General features: G+C 40.2%; 2 protein-coding genes and 1 gene segment (V, D, J or C); all 3 read left to right on the forward strand.

The window, feature by feature from the left end:
- Window positions 1-27,675, forward strand: part of LOC121704901 — a 589,105-nt gene that overhangs the window by 456,148 nt on the left and 105,282 nt on the right. The window lies entirely within an intron of this gene.
- LOC121704686 (immunoglobulin alpha-2 heavy chain-like) overlaps window positions 1-27,675 on the forward strand; it is a 249,438-nt gene that overhangs the window by 157,076 nt on the left and 64,687 nt on the right. The window contains exon 4 of the mRNA XM_042085124.1: window positions 5,487-5,491. Coding sequence (XP_041941058.1) covers window positions 5,487-5,491 — 5 coding nt within the window. The remainder of the gene's footprint in view (window positions 1-5,486; window positions 5,492-27,675) is intronic.
- LOC121704702 lies at window positions 2-27,585 on the forward strand. The segment is given in 2 exon segments: window positions 2-51; window positions 27,266-27,585. Coding segments are annotated over 2 exon segments (336 nt in total).

Here is a 27,675-nt window from a genome sequence, read left to right on the forward strand (position 1 = left end):
TACAGGCAATTAACCTGTTCACTAATGTTCTTTTAATGCTGGTCATACAAGGTAAAGCATACTATGTTTTAGGGTTAGCACAATATCATTATAGCAAAACTTGTTTATATTGTTAATACTTAATCAAAACAATTGTTTACAATGTATCATTTCTTACAGGTATTGTCTGTGATGAGATCAGACTGGATCAGTCTCCTTCTCAGGTGAAGAGACCAAGAGAGACAGTTAAGATCTCCTGTAAAATATCTGGATTCACAATGACAAGCTACTACATCCACTGGATAAGACAGAAACCTGGAGGACCCCTGGAGTGGATTGGGGGAATGAATCAGGGAACTGTGTATCAGGCAGAGTCTCTGAAAGGCCAGTTCACCCTGACTGAGGACAGATCCATCAGCACACAGTACTTAGAGGCCAAGAGTCTGAGAGCAGAGGACACTGCTGTTTACTACTGCGCTCGAGACTCACAGTGACTGGCTGTGGCAAAGCAGCTGTACCAAAACCCAAAGCATCTGACCTGGCCTGGTAAACAGTGATGTAATGGATGTCAACTGTTTGAAAGTTATATTTTCAATCTATTACAGTTTGAAAGTAAGCCTTAATGAACCCGTCAAATTCACAGTATTATTTTTGTCTCAATATGGCCACTCTATTAGACATAGGCCTACAGGTTTTTCTCAGTAGAGTCTATACTCTCATTCAAAGTTATCACCCCGGAGAGAAGAAATACTCTTTTCTGATTGGCTGGTGGGGTGGCTATTAATTCTGAATAATGGGACACCTATGAAGTAGATCCTGTAAAAAAAAGTTTAATCACCGTTCCATATAGCCACCATAGTAGGACGGCGGTTGGGCCTGGAAGCTTGCCTTCCTTGGAGGAAGGATTACACCTATTTATAGGTTTAGTCAGATTATTATTATGACCGCCGCGTAGCGAAGCGGCGGTCATATAGGTTTAGTCAGATTTTTTTTTTTTTTTTTTTTTTTTTTCTTTTTCGCATGCCCAAATTTCCGTCAATGATTCCCGGGACACTGAAAGACCGGGGTACACGAAACTTGGTGGGCATGTACCCCCACATGGATAGCATGGAACCGTCATTCTTCGTTTTGATCTGTAGCCCCCCCGCTGGACTGGACCCCCCGAAAGGAGGGTAGGGCAGACACAGTTCTCTGTGAATATCTTGAGAACTGTAGGGCCTAGGATGACCAATTTTTTCCGTATGTTTGCCTCCAGGGGTCATGTTAACCCATTCCATGTGCACACATGTGCATAAACAGATACACACGCACACACATACATTTACAGTAATCATACGTATGACACATACTCACACAGTAGACATATGTACGCATGCATGCACATGCACAAACACACATACGCAGGCAAACACACAAGCACGCACATACACACACCCACACACACCCACACACATAAACATAAATTTGTACACGCACACATGCACATAATTCAAGAATTTTTCCCGTCATCTACTCCCTGAATTTTTGGTCATTGATACCCGGGACACCTAACCACCGGGGTACATGAAATTTGGTGGGTATGTAGCCCCACTAGACTTTTACGGAAAAATTTCATTTCGTCCCCGGGGACCACCACCAGCCCCATCCCCCCCACCCCCCGGGCTGGGCCCCCCGAACCGCAAAAAAAAAAAACAGTTTTTCCTAAATAACTACCTGAACCGTGGCACTGAGGATGAAGAATCTTTTATGGTATGTTGGTCTCAAGGGCCCACATCAACCTGGCTCATAATCACTCATTTGTGATTTGCACCCCCACCCCCCGGTAAAAAATGAAAATGCAATATTATTCTGCTTTAATTGCCCCTATCTTCAGTTAAGATGTTCAGAACTGCACCAAATTATGTGTATGATTGACCTGGCATTCTCTGGGGGTATGCCAAGTTTCGTAGAATTTCATCCATGGGGGGGTCTAAAAAAAATAGGTTATGTGTACATTTAGTGACTGTACACTCATTGGCCTGTAAATGGCGGTGCACACATATACACATGCACACACACAGGCACCCACATACTATCAGTATTAGAACGGCCGATACATAATTACAAATTCAGTAGGATTAAAAGAAAGCCAAAATAAATATTCATCATCATCATCATGGCTGCATTTTCAGTATTGACGAGAAGTAGTCGTTTGTCCACTAGATGGCGCATCGTTGCAGTGAGACGTAATTTTGTTGGAAGGTAAAAGTGGGTTGGAAAAAACAATGGACGCTTCATACAAGGACTGTAATTTACCGCAGCGAACATCTAATAAGGATAGGACGATGTTCACATGAAGTGTAATTCCCATTTCTTCTTGAAGCCGAAATAAATCTGAGGATGTTTATCGGACATGCTTGGTTTTTACTGCAGGTACGTTAATCTTGTAATATCAATAAGGACCTAGGTAATGTTACCGTTAGCGTTGGTTGAGTGATGGAGGCCCATTTGATTGATTGCATTTGTAGAAAACTATAAATGCGGTTATACCAAGCAAATTGATAGCAGCACTGTTTGTATCTTTCGACTGTCATTTATTGCACGTGCTACAAAATCATTCTGTGCAATGGAAGATTTACCAACGTTACACCGGTCTGATACAGTTTTGCCTATACATGCGTGAGACTGAGACGCCTGTTTATTTTGTTTTAAGTGCGTGCAGGGTGTGAGAGGGGAATCGATGTGCTTTGATTCCAGCTTGGTAGTTGTAGTCTGTGAAATTAAAAAGCACGTGTGTGTGAAGTATCCAAACAATGACACCTTCATTTCATTATGGCTGCTTTTAGCAACACACCTACTAGCTACTGTGTAGTGGGTCCCATTTAGAAGTGGCTACTTCATTCGCGCTTTCCTTGACTCATGGAGCTGCGTGAATGTTATTACAACTTTTCGCCACGATATGGCAGTTTAAGTCCGCTTGATACTGTAAGTCGTAAGCCATTGGTTTCCAAAGGAGATTTTATTTGTGTCGCCAGCATAGCCTATTGACAATTTATGTTGTAAATAGGCCTACCTTATAATCCTACCTGTAGTTTAGGGAAGCTAACAGCTTTCTAATAGGATCTAGTTTGTTAGTTACAGTTTTGTCATAACTCCCTAATGCATTTTTGCATTTAGAATAGCCAGAGCGTGTATATCTCAATCTGAAAATTAAACAATATCGGGTGCCTATGGACTAGGCTGGGTGAACCCAGCCTGATCTGCCCGCTATTTATTTTTTGATTTCTTAAAAGATTGAGCTTGGTCTGATGAAAGCCAGACTAGCCATGGACCTCAGTTACACAATGCAAGGGAACATGAATCAGCCTATATTTGCACAAACAATAACGGACAAAAGCTCTTCAACTTTGGCCCGTTAAAATGTGTATGAACAGTCTAGCGACGCATTTCATCAAGGCCCATTTGGACATGTCAGTTATTTGCACCACTGGTTAGATGTAAAACAGCATTTCGTTTCAGACTACTGTTACTTAATTTGTGCATTAACAATAACGTTTCAGACTACTGTTACTTAATTTGTGCATTGACAATAAAGTATTACATGAACTAAAGATGACTAAAATCTTATGTAGAAGAAGAAACATTCACAAAAAATCCATCCATCCAAAAATGACCTTTGTTTTTGATAGCTGTTGAAAACGGCATGGAACTGACAGAGATGTTTTTGTTTAAAAATACATAAAAAATAAATAAATAAATATATAAATAACATTATGCTGATACCTTTTGCTTTTCCCAAATACAATGTAGCCTACAGGTGTAAGTGACCTTTCATCAATCCAGTTGCAATGGATGAACTGTGATGAACTGCCCTACTTGTGATTGTTTAGAGATTTTAAAGGTTTTATAACAATGCTACATCTTCTTTGGCTATTCTACAATCTATTCACCTTTTCAGCACCAGTAGGCTACTTTCTGTGCAGCCGCACACACACACTCAGGCATGCCAAACAAGCATACACAAAAGTTTCAAGAGTGGGGGATGGAGTAAAATATGGAGACACATTGAAGTGTGATTTATTTTCGCGGAACGGATGTACAGGACTGAGCGGCGGTCATATTTTGTACCGCTATGCGGTACATCTAGTTTTATCCAAAGGAACTTACAGTATAACACAATATACATTTCCATCAGTATGGAAGCTTTGTGGATAATGAGCCCATTATATTAGTGTTGCTGGTTTGCCAGTTAATTCAGTTGAGCCGCAAAGGTACATAGATTCTTTAGTCATGTTTTGATGTACAGTACTGCAGAAGTTAAGTTCACAATAGGTAAAGAATATACACTAGACAGGATACTTTTTGAAGAGGAACTTAATAACTTACTGTTATGCAAAAGCATTTCAAGTAAATTAAAGAATTAATTAATTTACTCTTCTAAACATAATAGGTGGAGCACACAAGGTTCCCTCTCCTTTTATCATGTTATTTAGTCTTCTCTTGGAAGGAGGAGTTTATGCAAATATACACATTCATATATAGAGATATGTTCATGCTTCATATATACCTGTATGTATGAAAGTCTGGACAGCCCTGAAACATGTATCTCATAATCCAATTCTTTCTTGTAGCTTTCTGGGTTCTGGGTGAGTATCAGAGTGTTTACAAAAAAATGATCACTTTAATTTTTGGGGGTTACCAGATTTTCAGCATCATGTGTTTCTAACAGGTGGACTCTGTCAGACATTGACTGAGTCGGCGGGAGCTGTCCTTAAACCTGGTGGATCTCATAAACTGACCTGCACAGCCTCTGGGTTGGATGTCAGTGGCTATTATATGGCTTGGAACAGACAGGCTCCTGGAAAGGGACTTGAATGGGTTGCAAGCATATATAGCAGCAGCTATTACTCCCAAACGGTTCAAGGAAGATTCACCATCTCCAGGGATGACGGCAAGAAGCAGGTGTATCTGCAGATGAACAGCCTGAAGACTGAGGACACAGCTGTGTATTACTGTGCCAGAGAGACACAGTGATGGAGGAGATTCAAGGAGTGTACAAAAACTACATCAATGCAGAACAGAAAACATATGAGGAGTTCAGATGCAAAAGCCTGACCACATTTCTTTTAATGAGCATTTAAAATCAGGCTCCTATAGTTTTTTGCCTATAAATCGATATTTCAGACTAGGAAGAGAGTGGAATTTAGTGGGTTTTGAAGTTAGTTTACATTAATCAAATAATTTATGTGTAGAGAGCATCCACTCACCATATTTATCTAATTTTTGACAAAGGTGGCATTTAAAGGCTTTTGCATCTGAACCCTTCATATTCTAAAATAAGACATGGAATCTGTTCTCTGTTAATTACAGTCTGATTTGGAGCAGTCACAACACAACACAAGATCAGACTGTGGTGAGGAGCAAAAATGCAGCTTAAAGAATTATAGGAGCCCCACTGTCCACCCTCTAGAACTGGTACAACTCACGAATCAAGAGGCGATCAGAGAAAATCATTATGGAGCCCTTATGGACCCTTTCAACAATAATAACAAAAACAATGCTTGAACGTTCTATTTGGGCCCCAATCTACTTCCTCTGCATTAAGATAACATATGGAATGTGAAAACGGAAGTCTTGTGGGGCCAACTATGATGCTGAGAATAGAACTCTCTTGAAAGGGTCTATAGCCTACTTATAGCCTACTACCATATGGGAGCGCGCCCCGAACCTTGAAAATGGTCTCTTGCCCTACAATCCGGTTCGCCCCCTGTACACGGAAGGCCGCCATGAAGACAGGTGAGAAGATTCACTATCAAAGAGTTAACATTCAATCACAAGTTTTAGAAACTTCATTAAGATGTTATGTGTGTACTTGAATCCCCATAAACCGCATTGAAGCTATGCTCTGCCAACAATACCTTTTAGCGCCACAATCGATAAGTGCATCATCTATTGAAACGCCATTCACCACACATTTAAACATTTTCACCATCATCACAAACATTCATTCATCCACCTGGTAGTGGCATACAGTATTACAAACTAAATTGTCCATAATCATGCCAATTATCCCACAAGTTCATATTAGTTTAAAATGTCCTGTTTTGTTGAAATGTTCAGTCTTATTGTTCATACAAGTGACAGTGACAGGTTGCGCTCTGTCACACGCACACACTCACACGCACACACACACACACACACACACACACACGCAGGCATGTACACAAGCACATGCATGCACACACACATAAGCAGAAACACGTACACACACGCATGCACAAACACACCCACACACACAAACACACGCAAGCACACACACAGACATAAACACACCCACACACATACACACACACACACCCTATTACCCCCCCCCACACACACACACACATACACACACTCACAAGCGAACATACACACACACACACGCAAAGACATATAAAACACACACACATGCAGGCAAGCAGACACATGCACACACACACACACACCATTACACCCACACACACACTCACAAGCGAAAACTCACACCCAGAGAAGCACACATATACACAAAAGCAAACGCACACATGCTGACACTCATTTACATACACAAAAGTTGCAAGATGGAGTAGGAGATGGAGACAAATTGACAAGTGTGATTCATTTTTGCGGAGAGAATGTGCAGGATTGATCGGCGGTAATATTTTGTACCGTTTTGCAGTAGGCCTACATCTAATTAGAATAAAAGATTGATGACGCTCGTGCAATATGTTTGCACAGAACTCTCTCTGGTGTACTGGGCTTTCTGAACTAAGCAGCAGATCAGCAGTGTGGTGAACAGAACGCAAAATAAGTAACGTGTTTAACGAGTAGCACAATTACAGTACATAGTGATACTGTAACATGATGGCCTGACTATACTTTTTCAAACTAGACCTAAATTGTGCTGCCATTATGACATCTGATGGTCTCAAAACATCAGAAAGAGAACTCGGCCACTAGGGAGCAGCATTAAACCAACCTTCCCTACTGTAAACTCTTCTAACATGAGAGACTGCTTTGCTGAACTGACAAATCACAATCACACACCATGACACCACAAAAAGAGAGTAGTTGGTGACATATGTTTTGTAGCACTCAAACATCAGTTTGTTACTCACACATCCACATTCTCCTTTAAACATGATAGCTAAATATCTGGTGGCATGCCATTCAGAGAACTTTATTCATATCTGTATGAAGATAACGGCCCCTTGTCAATTGTAGTATCATACTAAACTTTGCATGTACCCAAAAGTCAACACATTGTGTTTTTCAACTATGGCCATAGAGAATCACATAAGAATATGATAGAAAGAGTAGAACACTTTGAGTGACTCCTTAATAACATAATATTTTATCGCATTGCAAAAATTAAATGTTTAAGATCTAAATCATCTGAACAATCTCCATATCAGCCTCATGAGGGCACTCATAAGACCTTTTCTGCTTTCATTGTAACAACACAAGTCATCAAACTGCCTTTCTCCTCCCACTGTTCATTTTGATTATTAATTAGCTGTTCCACATGGGCAGAGTCCACTCACAAATGAAGAGTGTGTGCTGGGTATATATATAGTCCATGGGGCATGCACACAGACTGTGTATGAGAGAGACAACAACTGTGAAACATGAACCTGTTTACTGTATGTGTCCTAATAGCAATATCAGTTGCAGGTAAGGTCCACTCACTTATAATTCTTGTCTTGCAGGCCATGTTGGAGCTAATTTAATTACAATACTTTCTCTTTTATTTGGCAGATTCCAATGGTCAGACACTGACTGAATCTAAGTCAGTGGTTCTTAAACCTGGAAACTCTCACAAACTGACCTGCACATACTCTGGGTTCAGCAGTGATCCTTACATGGCTTGGATCAGACAACCTCATGGACAAGGGCTGGAATGGTTGGCTCGAATGCATCCAACTTCCAGTAGTTATACATACTATGCCCAGTCCATTCAGGGAAGGTTCACCATCTCCAGAGACAACAGCAAGAAGCAGATTTACCTGCAGATGAATGGCCTGAAAACTGAAGACTCAGCAGTGTACTACTGTGCTCGAGAGCCACAGTGAGATATACAGCTGATGTGCAGAACAAAAACACATGTCATATATTTACAGATCAGCTGATATGAGTAGTTCAGATAGGACCTATCCCTTCTGTAACATGTTATCACATAAAAGCCATAAAGTACCAAATACCTCCATTAAGTAAATATTTGTCAAATTGATGATCATCACATTATTTAATTACCCTGGAAATCCAGAGTTCTCACAAAAGCACAATTTGGATTTGCTCAGCGAATGACTCTGGCGATGAGTAACAATGCTCATTGCCTGCCCATGGAGCCAAGCTGCACAATCATATCGGTGTATCTGATGTAGGTGGGCCAGAGGTGAGCTAAACAGATGAAGACAGCGTTGTGACGTCGAAGTCCAGAATCAATCAGTAAACATTGTTCATAGTGTTATCCAATTGCGTGCAGTGATATTTTCAATGCCGCGATTCATCTTACGATCGTTCGTTTGTTTTTTCCGACTGTTTCTCGAACATGCTCGTAGCGTGAATGCGCGTGCACTGCTCCTAAGATGCTCTTAAGGGGAGCTGTCCACGTTCTGAAATATCCTCTAATTTGACGGTGATGTCTGTACGTCACAGCTATAGGCCTACCATTTAAACTTCGGATCTACACATTAATTCACATCAATACGAAAATAGAAACACTTTGACATCTGCATGTAAGCATCCCAAGTAGGTGATATACCACACACAGACGTAATAATTGTAATTATTATGACCGCCGCTAGCGAAGCTAGCAAAGCTAGCGAAGCGGTCATATAATGATTGTCAAAGTTTTTTTTTTTTTTTTCCCCCTTCATCTACTTCCTGAATTTTTGGTCAACGATACCCGGGACACTGAAACACCGGGCACATGAAATTTGGTGGGTATGTAGCCCCACTAGACTTTTACGGAAACATTTTGTTTGGTCTCCGGGGGCCACTCACCCCCCCCCCCCCCCCCGCGCTGGGCCCCCCGAAACCCAAAAAATGCAGTTTTTCCTAAATAACTACCTGAACCGTGGCACCGAGGATGAAGAAATTTTTATGGTATGTTGGTCTCAAGGGCCCACATCAACCTGGCCCATAATCACTCATTTGTGATTTGCACCCCCCGGTAAAAATGAAAATGCAATATCATTCTGCTTTAATCGCCCCTCTCTTCAGTTAAGATGTTCAGAACTGCACCAAATTTTATGTGTATGATCAACCTGGCATTCTCTGGGGGTATGCCAAGTTTCGTAAAATGTCATCCATGGGGGGGTCTTAAACAAATTTAAGTTATGTGTACATTTAGTGACTGTACACTCATTGGCCTGTAGATGGCGGTGCACACATATACACACGCACACACACACAGGCACGCACATACCATCGGTAGCGGCAATTAGAACGGCCGATACATAATTACAAATTCAGTAGGATTAAAGGAAAACCAAATATTCATCATCATCATCATGGCTGCATTTCCAGTATTGGCGATACGTAGTCGTTTGTCCACCAGATGGCGCATTGTTGCAGTGAGACGTAATTTTGTTGGAAGTTAATCTAAAGTGGGTTGGAAAAACAATGGACGCTTCCTACAAGGACTGTAGTTTACCGCAGAGAACGTCTAATAAGGATAGGACGATTTTCACATGAAATGTAATTCCCATTTCTTGAGAACGTTTATCGGACATGCTTGGTTTTTACTGCAGGTACGTTAATCTTATAATATCAATAGCTATAGGACCTAGGTACAATAGCCTAATGTTACCGTTAGCATTGGTTGAGTGATGGAGGCCAATTTGATTGCATTTGTAGAAAACTATAAATGCGGTTATACCAAGCAAATTGATAGCAGCACTATTGTATCTTTCGACTGTCATCTCATTTGCTTATGACCATAACCTAGGCTACTAACAGGAGCTAAGTGAGTTAGCCACAACATGTTCGCTACGTGATGGTTTTTTAATGGAAACTATATAGGCTACCTGAAAGATAACCTGTCTATGATGCATCCTAAACACCGGTCTGGGACATTTCTGCTCAAAGTCTCAAAAAGCATCTGAGTCAACGTTCATTCCCAAACACCCATATAGGCTACTTCAATCCTCTATTTTCAAAGGTGATTCAAGTAAGGAAGAGCATGGCTCAAAGTAAAGTAACTAGGACTGAAACTACATAAATTCGTCAAAGTGAATAATTTGTGTCAACTCGCTGCAATGTAGATGTATTAACGCACCTGTGATGATCTACATCTCCATTTAAACCAAATGTTTTAGAGCGCACGTTGAGAGATGTATCCAGGGCAGGGCTGTACCTACACATATTTGTTGCACGTGCTACAAAAATCATTCTTTGCGATGGATGATTTAGTAGGCTACCAACGTTACACCGGTCCGATACAGTTTTGCCTATGGCTATACCGTGAGACTGAGATGCTTTTTGTTTCTTTGAAGTGCGTGTTTAGGGTGCGAGAGGGGAGTCGATGTGCTTTGATTCCAGCTTGGTAGTTGTAGTCTATGCGATTAAAAAACGTGTGTGTGAAGTATCCAAACAATGATAACGCTTTCATTATGGCTGCTTTAGCCACAGACCTTGAGCTACTGTACAGTGGGTTGGGTTCCATTTAGAAGTGTCCACTTCATTCGCGCTTTCCGTGATTAACACAGCTGCGTGAAATGTATTAGGCCTACTACTGATATGCAAAACTATTAACTTTTCGCCAAGAGGTGGCAGCTTAAGTCCGCTTATACTGTAAGCCATTGGTTCCCAAAGGAGATTTTATTTGGGTCGCCAGCATAGCCTAGTGACCATGTATGTTGCCTACCTTATATAGCTTATATAGTTTGTTAACAGTCACGGGTTTGTCATAACTCCTCTATGCATTTTTGCATTTAGAATAGCTCTGAAACCGGGGGGCGAACATGTCGCAGGGGGAGGCGCCAGTGCGTGGATATCTCAATCACAAAACAATATTTCTATTGGGCGACTACCATGGACTAGGCTGGGTGAACTCAGCCTGATCTGCCGGCGATATCTTTTTCGACTTCTTAAAAGTTTGAGCTTGGTGTGGCGAAAGCCAAACTAACCATGGACCTCATAGTTGCAAAATGCAAGGGAACATGAATCAGCCTATTATTTGCACAAACAATAACGGACAGTAGCTCTTCCACTTGGCCCATTAAGATGTGTATGAACAGTCTAGCAAAGCATTTCATGAATGCCCTTTTGGACATGTCAGTTATTTGCACCACTGGGTAAAACTGCATTTTGTTTTAGACTACTGGTATTTAATTTGTGCATAGACAATGAAGCTGAATATCATATGAACTAGATGACTAAACTTATGCATATGTAGAAGAAGAAACATTCACAAAAATCCATGACATGACTCTCTTCTTGATAGCTGTTGAAAACTGCATGGAACTGACAGGGATTGTTTTGTTTAATAATAAATAAATAAATACATTATGCTGCTGCTTTCCCAAATACAATGTAGCCTACAGGTGTACCTTTCATCAGTCCAGTTGCAATGGATGGACTGTGATGAACTGCCCTACTTGTGACTGTTTAGAGATTTTAAAGGTTTTATAACAATGCTACACATTTTCTGGCAAGTGCTACAAATCTATTCACCTTTGCAGCACCAGTAGGCTACTTTGTGTGGGGCTCCAAACACACATTCCAAACAAGCATACACAAAAGTTTCAAGAGTGGGGGATGGAGTAGAAGATGGAGAAAAATGCATTAATATGATTTATTTTCGCGGCATGGATGTACAGGACTGCGCGGCGGTCATATTTTGTCTCTAGTTTTGTAATCTAGTTTTTCGCGGTGTCACTTAAGAACACGTTTGAAGATAAGAAAGAAGTCGAGTAAGAAAGTGAGGAAATGTGTAGGCCCAGGGCCCATAGCCTCATGAGACCATCCTGATCTCGCGAGCTTCAGTTTTCCACTTGCAGATCAGTCTGGCATCTTTCTGATAGAGAAAATTTGGAGCAGATCGCCAAACGAACGGCCAATCAGCGTTGGTTTTGAGGCAGGTTTAGGTGTGACGCAATGAACAACATGACGGCATCCACAGATGAGATGGTATTCCTGGGGAAGCTGTGAAGCTATGAGTCAGCCATGCAGCTGGGAGGAATGAATGACACAGACATCCTCCACAGCCGATTCCAATCCGTAATGGAGGAATATACTTTCTTCAGAAGTGTAGGGCCTACCGTGAAAACTTGGTGGGGATGGTCGTTGATGAGGTTCATGTCACATACAAATGGTAAGTTTAAAAACGTTAACGTTAGTTACGTTACCTAACTGAATTGTATGTTTAACGAAGGCATTAGAAGAACACTTTGTTCATCTGAATGGTTGATTTGGCCCGTCGATAACCAACATAGGTGGTGATAGACAGATGGCTGATCCAATCAGCTAACCAGTATTTTCGCCCCTTCCCAAAAGTTCTCCAACGGAAAGTTCCCAGATGGACATGCAGAGCAAATGCGAACCATCCATCTGGCGGAGTCAGGTTACAGGGCCCACGGTACATCGTCATGCCAGTTCTTTGCTACTTGTGAGAGTCCTAGCCTGTGTGTACTGCCTGTGCAATAATTTTTCAGGTGTACGTGTGCACTTAATGTAAGCAGGATGGCCAATATTACCAATGTTTAAGGCTGCCAGTCTTATGACATGTTATTTTCTATATTTTTGATATGTTGCTGATTGGATCATAAATGGCCACAGAAATGAAGATGAATTCTGTGTATGAAAGGTGCTATACAAATAAAGCTTATTATTATTATTATTATTATAACGGTGCTAACACACAGTTGCGTTCCGTCACCGCACCGGGGGGGTGTAGCCTACTATGCAATTGCAAATGCCATGAAGTAGGCCTATAACCATAATTTGATTGGCTGATGCCTTCCGTTGCTGTCCCTCGGTGGAGCAAAAGTTGAACTTTTTGACGGAGCGACAGGAGCAACGCGACGCAAAGGACCCACAATTCAGTTCAGCAACGGATGACGTAAGCCCATGTAAAGTGATGCGACATGAGATGCGTCTCCATCACTGCACTGCACGCAATTGTGTGTAAGCACCATTACAGACTGACAGACAAACACCGGGCCCACTTTCAGTGTCCGAAGTTTTTAATGAGTTCTTTCCTAGACAGGTAACCAGTGTAAATTAATTTTTCAGCATAGGCCTATCAAATGACAACTACAGCTACTCATAACCTAGCATGATAACTACCGCAGTGTACTCTCTGCAACAAACCCATGGAGAAACACCTTCGACACGTTTCTCCCACAAATTGTGAGCTGAAACATTCATCCAAACGCCAACACCTGTGCCACGCCCTCTCCCCGTGTGCCCAGGTTCATAATCCATCCATGTCTATGTCTGTCAAATGTTTGGAATGCTGCAATTGACTGACTTAACTAATGACATGTTTGTGATTTTTAATAATATTTTTGAATGGTGGGAAATGTATGGAAATTCTGTTTGGTGGTCCCCCATAGCTGAAATCTGTTGTTTTATAAAAGGTTAGCATACATTTTGAAAAGCCACTTAACACCTATGGACAGTAAACTCCACACAACCATAAGAATGATTAGTGTTGAATGTCAAAGTCCAGAATGATTTTCAATATGCCTATTGTGAACTAGGTCACAATCAGTTATCATTTTTGAATTGTGGTTCCCCTGAAAAAAAAAGTTTGGGGAACGCTGCTCTACACAGTGAAAACATCTGGTCGATAGAGATTTGTGCGCCATGTTTGCAGTCTTGAGAACAAGCATCAAAAAGAGTGATGTCAAGATGAAGTAAAAAGCATAAATGTGTCATAATTTAATTTTCCTACCAGTAAAATAGCATCACATTGAAAGATTATTTTACGTGTTCCTTGTATTCCAGTTCCTGTATTCCAGGGGGGGAATACAGTTTAGTATACTGTTTAGTTTCCCAAAAGTGGCCAATCATTTACAGTTTAAGTAGAACAGAAAGGACATATGACCAAAATGGATAATGGATACATGAGGGTTTTACCAATCCATAAGCCCACGTGAGGGTGGGCTATGCAAAGCTCTGTTACATCTTAACCATTTATAATGGCATGCTCAGCCCTTTCCTTTCAACCCTGTGAGTGTGACGTGACTGAGAAAATTGCAAAAGAGTGTCTATGTCATGGACCTTACATTATGGTGTTTCGTTTTTATCCTGATGGCAATTGAAAGTATGTCATGTCTATTGTGTAATGTTTATCTTAATGTGTAATTATGGTATTGTAACTTTTCATGTGTTTTTCTGTTCACAGGATGCAGAAGTCAGACACTGACTGAATCTGAACCAGTAGTCATCAGTCCTGGAGGATCTCACAAACTGACCTGCACAGCATCTGGGCTGACAGTCAGTGGCTACTGGATGTCTTGGGTCAGACAGGCTCCTGGGAAAGGGCTTGAATGGGTGGCAACTGAGGCTAATGGCACTCCATTTTATTCAAGCTCTGTCCAAGGAAGATTAACAGTTTCCAGAGACAATGGCAGGAAACAACTTTATCTGCAGATGAACAATCTGAAGCCTGAAGACATAGCTGTGTACTATTGTGCCCGAGAGTCACAGTGACACAAGAAGTAGTTTCACTGTACAAAAACAGACATCTGTCCAGATCCTGTTGCCAAACAGAATAGGCAGTTATAGGTTTTCACATTTTAGCAGAATAATTCTTCAATATTGTCAGCATGAGACAATACTGTATATTTTCTCATTACATTGTGATTATTTCAGTTTGAGTGTTCTATCTATTATAATTATGACCACCGCGCAGCGAACCATTGTTTTTCGTTTTGATCTGTAGCCCCCCTGCTGGACTGGACCCCCCGAAAGGAGGGTAGGGCGGACACAGTTTTCTGTGAATATCTCGAGAACCGTAGGGTTTAGGAGGACCACCTTTTTTTTGTATGTTGATCTTAAGGGGCCATGTCAACCCATTCCATAACCACTCATTTCATGTATAGCGCCACCTAGTTAAAAACGAAAAAGTAAAAATGAGGTATCTGTGACCTAACATGGTCAAAACTGCACGAAATTGGAAGTGTAGGATCATTATGACACCCTCTGAATGCACGCCAAGTTTCGTGGAATTCCATTCATGGGGGGCCATATAATTAATTAATTTATGTGTACATTTAGTGACCGTACACCAACAGAGTTTTCTGTGAATATCTTGAGAACCGTAGGGCCTACTGTAGGATGACCAATTTTTTGCATATGTTTGCCTCCAGGGGTCATGTTAACCAATTCCATATGCACACATGTGCATAAACAGATATTCAAACACACACATACATTCAGTAATCATACGTATGACACATACACACACAGTAGATATATGGACACATGCATGCACATGCACACACACAGGCACACCCACAAGCACATGCACGCACGCACACACACACACACACACATAAACACGTACACGCACACATGCACACAATTGAACAATTTCTCAGAATTATGAACAGGCAAGATGGGGGTGGGGTTGTATAAAATGTATTTTACATGTGAAATCTATGAACTAATCATGTTTTGGTACTTGTTGTCTAGCAGATACCAGTGAGAATTGAGTGTGCATAATGCAATTCAGTGAGACAGTTAGAATCATATATGCCTTTCACCAGCCAGCAGCCAGACCAAAGATACCCTGACATTGCTGAATTACTGAAGCTAAGCAGGAACAAAGTAGGAAATTAACACAATTTGACAAGCGTGACTTATTTTTGTGGAATAAATGTGCTGGACTGGGCGGCGGTCATATTTTGTACTGCTCTGCGGTACATCTAGTTATTCATCATAAATACAAATTACGAATAATCATCAATGTCCTAAAACATGAAAAGCATCCTCAGATGCACTTTCAGACTAAAGTGTCCTTAGAGCCCTTTATAAAGCCTCAAGAGGGCGGTCTATGCAAAGTTACAGTGTCATGCCCATAATATCTAATCACACATGTTCTAAATCTCATTATGAACACCAGGTGTTGAGAGATTCACCAGCACTCTCCAGCAATTACACCACAATGGCAGAAAGGATTTGTTTCCATCTTCTTCTCGTGTTGGTGTACATGCAGGGTACAGTAATAACTTCTTTAATTGCAGGCATTTTCAGTGCATTCTGCTGGTTTAGCTCTTGATCTACACTGATCTACCTATTTTGTTTTTATAGATGTAATACTTTTTTTTACCTGAAATGGTCAGTTATAATTTGTATGTGTGTTCTCTCAGGAATTACATGTGAGGAGAGAATGGATCAGTCTCCTGATCAGGTGAAGAGACCAGGAGAGACGGTTAAGATCTCCTGTAAAATATTTGGGTTTGACATGACAGACTACAACATGCACTGGATCAGACAGAAAGCAGGAGGACCCCTGGAGTGGATTGGACTAATGGACGCTGGAAACAACGATGCTACTTATGCAGAGTCTCTGAAAGGCCAGTTCACCCTGACTGAGGACGTCTCCACCAGCACACAGTACTTAGAGGCCAAGAGTCTGATAGAAGAGGACACTGCTGTTTACTACTGCGCTCGACAGGCACAGTGACTGAAGCTGGTGAAGCAGCTGTACAAAAATGTGTCATGAAAATATCAAGCAAAATCTATACATTATGATTGTTTTTAGATGCAGGATGTAGGATTCCTCTCTCATATATATCCATGTGTGTGTGTGTGTGTGTGTGTGTGTGTGTGTGTGTGTGTGGTGTGTGTGTGTGTGTGTGTGTGTGTGTGTGTTTACGTCTTTTGTTACTGAACATGTTACTTTAATTGAGTTGTAAAGGGAACTAATGAAATAGATGTTCTTGTTGAATTTAAAGGAAATTATACAGGTTATCAGGTATACACAGCTGTCTGTGAAGAGGTCATACAATTCCAATTTCAAGCACAATTCCATTTCCAATTTCAAGCACAAAAGGAGATTCTTTCTTTTTATTCTTTCACTAAATCTGCATACAAAACTGTACAGACTTATTACAAATCTGATCTATCAAGACTCTCTCAACACTACTGTATCTGCAACAGTGAATGTGCAGGCTGTTGTTTTTACTGTAATAACATGGGATTGGAGTTCTGAAGATAGTGCGTAAATACAAACCTAAGAACCTCAATCTAAGATTGTACATTGATGAAAAAACCTGGAGCTGCAGTAAATGAGAAATGAACAAGGATTGATTTAGACACATTTGGCACAATTTATGTCCAGTCTCCTCTCAGTCGGTTCCCCATATTCAAAGACACCTCCGCTTGGAAAGTTGGAAAGTTGAGGATATGGCTGTTTGTTTTCATGCTCTGGTGGTACAATGGCACACAAGGGACCAACGTGGGGTGCAAAAATAAGCCTAATGCCAACCAACAAACCAACACTACAGGCATTCAGGCTGGCATCTTGCATACTGTTTCAGAAGACAGAATATTAATAATGAATAGTGACTGCCTGGATCAGTATTTTCTTTTTCCAGTGCAATTTCACTTGCACCCTTTTCATGAAATATCTTAATCTGGCGATGGGAGATAGTGATGGAATGTGTCATACTTTGTTTTGTAACCTGTCCTGTAATACCCTATTCTGGCAGTAGGGGGCAGTGATAGAGTTTGATAATTAGGTGCTCCATACTGACATGACGTGAGCAGCGTATTCAAAGTTACCGCAATCTCGCCAACTCATATAAGCTACTTTAACCATCATAGGCATGCTTTTTAGAACTGATTGTGTGCTCTCATTTGGATTGGTTTACAATACATAATTACAATGGAAATAAAAACTATTTGCTGCACTATTGTAATTTTGGTCTATGCTGGCAGTAAGTGTGATAATAATTTGACGTATGACCCTATGATTACTATGTTGTGATTCTATTTGAACTATTTTAATTATTCATTTAATTCTGTTCCATTTCACTTACAGGTGGAAGAGGCCAGGCACTGACTGAATCTGAGTCAATGGTTCTTAAACCTGGAAACTCACAAACTGACCTAAACACGTTTGGATCAGACAGGTATCTGGAAAACAGTGATAATGACTATATATCCTCTAGCAGTGGTACTATATGAAGATTGAAGACACAGCTGTGTATTACTGTGCCAGATAAACACTATGTGTGGCTGGAGCGCTTTACAAAAAGTATTGCCAGTAATGCTTTAACAATGTCATGGGCACTCGTGTGTTTGTCAATCATAACAGAATGAAAAATAAAATGAGTCATCATGTTGTGAAAATACTGTGGTAGCATATATATGAGATAAAATGAAATTAAAAGAAAAGAATAAATAATTGCCATAAAGCAACAGGATGTAGATATTTTATTTGTTTACCACAAACTGTATGAATGGTGCAGTGAAATAGAACATGATACTCAACTACTAAACTGTGTATGAGAAGTGTATAACCACATAAGTAAGTGTATGTTGTATTGGGTATTGTTGTTGGGTGTCAATAATAGTCCAGAAATGTAAGGACATTCTGATGAGTGAAAGGAGATTCTCTGTTGCGACTCCAAGTTGGAAAGCATAATCAGGCAGCATCTAGGTCTGTATGTCCGATCAAGACATGTACATATTATCAGCACAACTATTGGCAGCATTATACAATGATCATATCTTTCACTAAATGTCTCACAATGACATTTAGGAAGGTCTCAAAACCCATTAATGTTCATTGAATCCCCAATCAGAGCAGTCTTTTTTAACTTCTGTTGAGACAGACAAAGAATGGGCAAAAGAACACTTAAGATGGTGATGCTCCTCATTATTTCAAGACTATTTTGTTGTCTGGAGTCCAAACTAATGATCAGGTTCCCCTCAGTCATGAGCCTAGTGCCACACTACTACACAGCCACAGCACCAGCAAGGTCACAAGTTTGATACTGTGAAATACAATTTTTAAATACCTAATAAATTGCTAACCAAGTAAATATTCAGATAACTGAAATTCAATGACCCATGAGAGTCAGTCACTCTGTCTCTGTTAGGTAACGAACCTGGCAACAAGCTAGCAAGTCTTCCAGCGGCTCCCATGAAGTTCAAAAGGGATAATCACCACAAACAAACAAAGCATAACTGCACAAACAAAACAAAATCCAAGAAGCGGAAAAGGGAGCATGTCCACAGAATGAAAAAGTGTTCAATGGCACAAGTGAACAGGGTGATGTGTACAAGAAAAGCTGAATCACAGCTCCTGCAAGTCCTGTAGGTATCATGCCTGCATATTCAGAATACCAAAATTTGGTGAGGACCATAATATTTCAGGACAAAGAAATCTTGGAATGACTGATAACTGAAAGACACCAGATGGGCAACTGCCATTCACAATGTGGTGGTGTAATCTGTATCAGCATGTGAAAGTGTTTGGTCACATGAGACAATGCTTCTGCTTTTTTACTTGATTTTTTACATTTTTATTGATTTTAATGATGTTAACACATGCATGGCCAACTTATGAAATGGCAGCAGAGAGGAGAATGAATGTAAAGAAGTAAACTCCACTTTTCCTACCCACATACATCAATAGGAGAATGTGAAGCAGCGTGGCATAATCACTTTAAGTTCCAGAGAAGTATGAAGAGAGGGGAGGAGCACTCTCATTTATTCTGCACTGGTGTGATGTGGGCAGTCTATGCAAACCCAACCAAACTTCACCATCTTATAAATTCAATTCCATTAAACTAAGTTGTATGTCAGTCACATCTATTTTGGGGAGTACATTATCACAATGCTGAGGAGAATCCTTTGGTGCACTGCTGTATTTCTGGTTTACCCAGATGGTATGTGTTATAGATATTCAAGGCATGGCTGCAAATTAAGACCGCTGTGGGTATTATTTTATTAGTTTCTAATTTGATACATTTAATTTACAGGTGGAAGAGGCCAGACACTGACTGAATCTGTGTCAGTGGCTCTTAAACCTGGAGACTCTCACAAACTGACCTGCACATATTCTGGGTTTAGCAGTAATCCTCGTGTAGCTTGGATCAGGCAACCTCCTAGAAAAGGGTTGGAGTGGTTGACTTTTATTTCCGCTGGTGGCACTATATATTACTCACAAGCTGTGCAGGGAAGATTCACAACGACCAGAGACAACAGCAAAGTCAAGTGTTTTTACACATGAGCAGCCTGAGAGCTGAAGACAAAGCTGTGTACTACTGTGCTAGAGAGTCACAGTGACAGAGGAAATGATGCTGCTGATCAAAAACATGACGTGGTCATGCACAAAAAATGCTACTCTTTCAAACACTTAGATCAATGCGGATACACTGTAGCTGCATTATCCACTGAATCAGCTCTGTGCTATTTCCATCTAAACCTCATCTGAGGACTAAAGCATTGAGGGGACACATGAACTTCACAGAAATATAGTCCAATAAATGTACTGTGTTTACATACATTTGACTTTTGTTTAGTTTATTGAGAGTGTTTTTTTACCCCACTGAATATGTTGAGCACAATGCTGTTCTTCATAACCACGCAGTTTTACAGGTTGAGCAGCTGGGTAGGAAATAGACTCAATAGCCTGCAGGTTTCAATCTCAAAAGTCTTCATGGGCTAAGAAAACATACAACTTCTCAGTGTATAAAAGCCTTGTATGTTTTATAAATACAAAAGCCACAGGAAACCCAAGATAAACAAACTCCATGTCGAAAGGAACAAATAAAAGAGGACCAAACAAAACAGTAGCTAGAGGTTTGCTGTGACTGAACAGGGGCAATTGAAAATAAATTACAGGCGAGAGGATATAGTCTGGGGAAATGTGTTGAGAAAGGCCAGGGCATGTTGGCGCCCCCCATACATGACTAGTACTTAGTTTGATCACTATCACAATTCGCCTTATTCACCCGGCGGCCATTACGAGGCTGAGGGGTACTCTTGCCATTACACCTCAGTCCAGCAGATGGTGGTGGTAATGCACTCCATTTGCACCTGCTAAAAAAACTCACTGAAGAACAGGCCAGTGAACCCTTCTTCTTTTTCTGTGAGCTTTTTTTGGCAGTTTGCAAACGGAGTGCATTACCACCACCATCTGCTGGACTGAGGTGTAATGGCAAGTGTACCCCTCAGCCTCGGTGAATAAGGCGAATTACATTTGCTGTATATATATTGGTATTGTTGAGGTACAACTGGGATAATTCTGGTTATCCTATGCATATGGCAGTATTTAGAGAACCAGGCATAAGTCTTTGCAAACAGAACAGATACTGTATGACCCATTAATTTCTCACATTATTGAGGTAACATTGACATGGAATGTATTTGCAATTAACATAGCCTACCTTTACACAATTCAATACTGCATTCTTGCATGCAAATAATGTCAGCATAAGACAAAACTGTATATTTCTCATAAAATTGTGATTTTTTCAGTCTGAGTATAATTATGTATTCATCACAAATACTACAAATTACAGAGGTATATTCATCAATGTCCTAAAACATGAAAAGCATCCTCAGCAACCTCAGCACTTTGTCCTTAGAGCCCTTAATAAAGCCTCAAGAGGGCGGTCTATGCAAAGTTACAGTGTCATGCCCATAATATCTAATCACACATGTTCTAAATCTCATTAGGTGTTGAGAGACTCACCAGCACTCTCCAGCAATTACACACCAAGATGTCAGAAAGGACTTGTTTCCATCTTCTTCTCGTGTTGGTGTACATGCAGGGTAATAACTGTTTTATTTGCAGGCATTTTCAGTGCATGTTGCAAGTTTAGGTGTATTTTTAGCTACATTGTCTCTTCTACCTATTTTGTTTCAGTAGGCCTACTACAGGTGTTAGCACAGTAGCAGTAGTATTGTTGATTGTATTGTTTTATGTACAATCTATTAACTTATTTCTTAAATAGTCTGTGTGAAGTAATAATTTGAATGTTTGTTGCCATCTCCCAGGTATTGTCTGTGATGAGATCAGACTGGATCAGTCTCCTGCTCAGATGAAGAGACCAGGAGAGACGGTTACGATCTCCTGTAAAATATTTGGGTTTGATATGACAAAGCACTACATGCACTGGATCAGACAGAAAGCAGGAGGACCCCTGGAGTGGATTGGGAGAATAGATAGTGGACGAACCTCTATTGTCTATGCAGAGTCTCTGAAAGGCCAGTTCACCCTGCTGAGGACGTCTCCACCAGCACACAGTTCTTAGAGGCCAAGAGTCTGAGAGCAGAGGACACTGCTGTTTACTACTGCGCTGGACAGGCACAGTGACTGAAGGTGGTGAAGCAGCTGTACAAAAACAATATTCATGTGGAGTCATTTAGAAAATATCCAGCAACATCTCTACATTGTGATGAATTTTAGATGCAGGATGCAGCAGGCTTTTACTTCCTCTCATATACATCCATGTGTGTGTGTGTGTGTGTGTGTGTGTGTGTCCGTTCGGCAGGCTTCTTTCAGGGTAATTTTGCTACCTTTGATTTTTAAAAGCTCTTAAGCTTCCTACTTTGCCCCACTGGGCTCGGTGAGTGATGGTAGATCACCACTTTAGATGAGAAGGCATACGCGTGCATGGGGCAATTGTGTCGGCATTGAACACCACAACGCTCCTCCAAGTTTACTGCATTGCACTGTTGAGGAAGCCTGACTCCTCCTCAGTGACACCTGTTCAGCTCACAAGGTTACCTATATAGCCTCGATTCTGAAGGAAAACACAAGCCGTTAACCCTTTTGTGCCTCAAATACTCCTGAATCTGGTCATCTGGTCACATCAGAAAGTTAATACTTATATTTAATTAACAAATACAAATATTATCTAACAAATACAAATATTTATTTGATGCTGCCTTATAAAGTTTTTATTGCAATAAGGGTGCATAATGGTGCAATGTAAGCAATACCCCAAGAACACTGCATTCATGAGTTTTATAAGAAAGAAAAGATCATACAAATAAAAATGAACAAATTGATTAAAATAAATGCAATAAATGAGATTATTATAAGGGTAATTGGAAATTGTCTCAGATCAATGACGTCATCAGGGGTGGCATTGGTTAATGTCTCGTGTTCTCCTTCAGAGAATCCAGGCTACATACTGTACATAACCATACGTTTTGAGAGTTCTAACAGCTTCATGTTCAGGGGATTCAGGTGTAAATAAACAATATTTTTGTTTCCTCTTCAGTTATTGTGAGTGTATACATGAAGGGTTCAGATGCAAAAGCCTCTAAATGCCACCTATGTCAAAAATGAGATAAAGATGGTGAGGGGATGCTCTCCACACATAGTATACGCTAATCAAATAATTTAACTTCTAAACCCACTAAATACCACTCCTTTCCTGGTCTGAAATATCGATTTATAGGCAAAAACCTATAGGAGACTGAATTTAAATGCTCATTTAAAAGAAAAGTGGTCAGACGGATTTAGAGGGTTTTGCATCTGAACTCTTCACATATAGTCCATTCACATTGCACTTCATGTGACTTCATGACAAACAGTGCAGATGCTTCTGCCCTTATAAATGTTTAAAGATGCAAAATACCATTTGCATCATCAGGCAAGGCCACTCCCTATGGTAAAACCCATGTCTTATAAATTGCTTAGATGAGTACCTTTGACTTACTATACTAATTCATCTCCTTGATATCTTCAGTCATATCATTGTGGAGAGTATATCAGCAATGATGCTTTTAGGATATAGCATCACTATGACTTTCTTTACATGTGAGAGAATATTTTTTCGGCTGAAATCTAATAATGTCAAAGGGTTTATAACACATATCATGAATGTTGTTATTCTTTTTTCCTTTAAGATGCTTATGGTCAGTCTCTGACCTCCTCTGATCCAGTGATGAAGAAACCTGGAGAGTCGGTCACTCTGTCCTGCACTCTGTCTGGACTGTCTCTTAGCTGGTTGCACTGGATCCGTCAGAAACCAGGAATGGGGCTGGAATGGATCGGACGCATTAATGATGGCACTGGCACAATATTCTCCCAGTCTCTGCAGGGCCAGTTCTCCATCACCAAAGACACTTCCACCAACAAGGTGCACCTGCAAGTGAAAAGCCTGAAAGCTGAGGACACGGCGGTTTATTACTGTGCTCGTGAACCACAGTCACAAATGAGACTGCAAGGCTGTACAATAACTACTCTGACATAGGGACAAGTTAAGTTAATTGTTACTGAACATAGGTAATTAAGTTGGAAAGGAAACTCATGAAATAGATTTTTTCATAGACATGGAAGAAAAATATGGAGGTTTTTAGATATGCGCTGCTCCCTGTAAAGATGTAATAAAAATCTCTTTCCAGAACATCAGGTCACATTTGGACCATTTAAAGAAAAGGTTTATTAGGTGAGGTGTCTTTATGGTTGTGGTTATAATATGGTCATAATCAATCCCTGTTCACAAAGCACAAGCATTCAATTTCACTTGCAATTTCAAGCACAAAAGTAGATCTTTTATTATTTCACTAAATCTGCATGCAAAACTAGGCCCTAGTTATCACATTGAATCTGTTCAAGTCCATTAAGACTCTCTCAACACTATCCGCAATGGTGAATGTGCAGTGCTGTTGTTTTGACTGAAATAACATGGGGGTGGAATTCTGAATATGTTGCGTGAATACAGACCTAAGAACCTAAATCTAAGATTATATGGTGATGAAAAACCTGGAGCTGCAGTAAATGAGACTTGAACAGGGATTACATTTGGCACAATTTATATACAAACAAATTAAGTTGGAAAGCTGAGTATATGGCTGTTTGTTTTCATACTCTGGTGGTACAATGGCACACAAGGGACTAGCGGTGCAAAAATAAGCCTAATACCTGCCAATATTACAGGCATCTTGCATACTGTTTCAAAAGACAGAATATTAATAATTAACAGTGACTGCCTGGATCAGTATTTTCTTTTTCCAGTGCAATTTCACTTGCACCCTTTTCATGAAATATCTTAATATGGCGATGGGAGATAGTGATGGAATGTGTCATACTTTGTTTTGTAACCTGTCCTGTAATACCCTATTCTGGCAGTAGGGGGCAGTGATAGAGTTTGATAATTAGGTGCTCCATACTGACATGACGTGAGCAGCGTATTCAAAGTTACCGCAATCTCGCCAACTCATATAAGCTACTTTAACCATCATAGGCATGCTTTTAGAACTGATTGTGTGATATCTCATTTGGATAGTCTTACAGTACATAATTGCAATGAAAGTAAAAACAATTTGCTGCACTATTGTGATTTTGGTCTACGCTGGCAGTAAGTGTTATAATCATTTGATACTGTGATTACTATGTTGTGATTCTATTTGAACTATTTGAACTATTAATTTAATTCTGGTCCATTTTACTTACAGGTGGAAGAGGCCAGACACTGACTGAATCTGACTCTTCAAACTCTGACTCTGAGTGGTTCTTAAACCTGGAGACTCTCACAAACTGATCTGCACATACTCTGGGATAAGTGGACCTAGTATTGTTTGGATCAGACAGGTATCTGGAAAACAGTTGGAATGGCTATCATACATTAACTCTGGCTGCAGTACTTTATACTCCCAAGCAATCCAGGGAAGTTTTACAACATCCAGAGACAATAGCAGGAGTGAGGTGTATCTGCAGATGAACAGCCTGAAGATTGAAGACACAGCGTATTACTGTACCAGATACACACTATGATAGTGGCTGCTTTACAAAAAGTATTGTCAGTATTGCTTTAACAATGTCATGGGCACTCGTGTGTGTTTGTCAATCATAACAGAATGGAAAATGTCTCATCAGAAATATTACATTGGAATACAACAAAATAAAATGAGTCATCATGTGAAAATACTGTGGTAACATATTATATATATGAGATCAAATTAAATAAAAAGAATACATAATTGCCATAAAGCAACAGGATGTAGATATTTCATTTGTTTACCACAATCTGTATGAATGTTGCAGTGAAATAAAACATGATACTTAACCACTAAACTGTGTGTAAGAAGTGTATAACCACATAAGTGTACTGTATGTTATATTGGGTATTGTTGTTGGGTGTCAATAATAGTCCATAAATGTAAGGACATTCTGATGAGTGAAAGGAGATTCTCTGTTGCGACTCCAAGTTGGAAAGCATAATCAGGCAGCATCTAGGTCTGTATGTCCGATCAAGACATGTACATATTATCAGCACAACTATTGGCAGCATTATACAATGATCATATCTTTCACTAAATGTCTCACAATGACATTTAGGAAGGTCTCAAAACCCATTAATGTTTATTTAATCCCCAATCAGAGCAGAACAGTCAACTTCTGTTGAGACAGACAAAGAATGGGCAAAAAAACACTTCAGATGATGATGCTCCTCATTATTTCACTACTATTTTGTTGTCTGGAGTCCAAACTGATGATCAGGTTCACCTCAGTCATGAGCCTGTAGTGCCAGGTTAGATCATACTGTACATGACTAGTTTGATCACTATCACAATTACATTTGCTGAAAGATTTATTGATATTGTTGAGGTAAAACTGGATTTATTCTGGTTATATTATGCATGTGGCAGTATTTAGAGAACCAGGCATAAGCCTTTGCAAACATTACCCTGAACAGATACTGTATGACCAATTATTGAGTTAACATTGACAAGGAATCTACTTGCATGTCAGCATAAGACAAAACTGTATATTTCTCATTACATGGTGATTATTTCAGTCTGAGTTTAATTATTTATTCATCAGAAATACTACAAATTACAGAGGTATATTCATAATGTCCTAAAACATGAAAAGCATCCTCAGATGCACTTTCTGACTAAAGTGTCCTTAGAGCCCTTTATAAAGCCTCAAGAGGGCGGTCTATGCAAAGTTACAGTGTCATGCCCATAATATCTAATCACACATGTTCTAAATCTCATTAGGCACACCAGGTGTTGAGAGATTCACCAGCACTCTCCAGCAATTACACCACAATGGCAGAAATTACTCGTTTCCATCTTCTTCTTGTGTTGGTGTGCATGCAGGGTAATAACTATTTTATTAGCAGGCATTTTCAGTGCATGTTGCAAGTTTAGTTTTTTTTCTATCTACATTGTCTCTTCTGCCTATTTTGTTTCTACAGTAGGCCTACTACAGGTGTTAGCACAGTAGCCGTAGTAGTAGTACTACTAGTAGTAGTATTGTTGATTGTGCTGTTTTATGTACAATCTATGAACTTTTTTCATAAATAGTCTGTGTGAAGTAATAATTTGAATGATTGTTGCCATCTCCCAGGTATTGTCTGTGATGAGATCAGACTGGATCAGTCTCCTGCTCAGGTGAAGAGACCAGGAGAGACGGTTAAGATCTCCTGTAAAATATTTGGGTTTGACATGACAAGCCACTACATGCACTGGATCAGACAGAAAGCAGGAGGACCCCTGGAATGGATTGGGAGAATGAACACTGGAAACAATGAGGCTACCTATGCAGAGTCTCTGAAAGGCCAGTTCACCCTGACTGAGGACGTCTCCAACAGCACACAGTTCTTAGAGGCCAAGAGTCTGAGAGCAGAGGAAACTGCTGTTTACTACTGCGCTCGACAGGCACAGTGACTGAAGGTGGTGAAGCAGCTGTACAAAAACAATATTCATGTGGAGTCATTTAGAAAATATCCAGCAAAATCTCTATATTGTGATGAATTT

The sequence above is a fragment of the Alosa sapidissima genome, chromosome 3 (assembly GCF_018492685.1).
Source record: "Alosa sapidissima isolate fAloSap1 chromosome 3, fAloSap1.pri, whole genome shotgun sequence".
NCBI lineage: Eukaryota > Metazoa > Chordata > Actinopteri > Clupeiformes > Clupeidae > Alosa > Alosa sapidissima.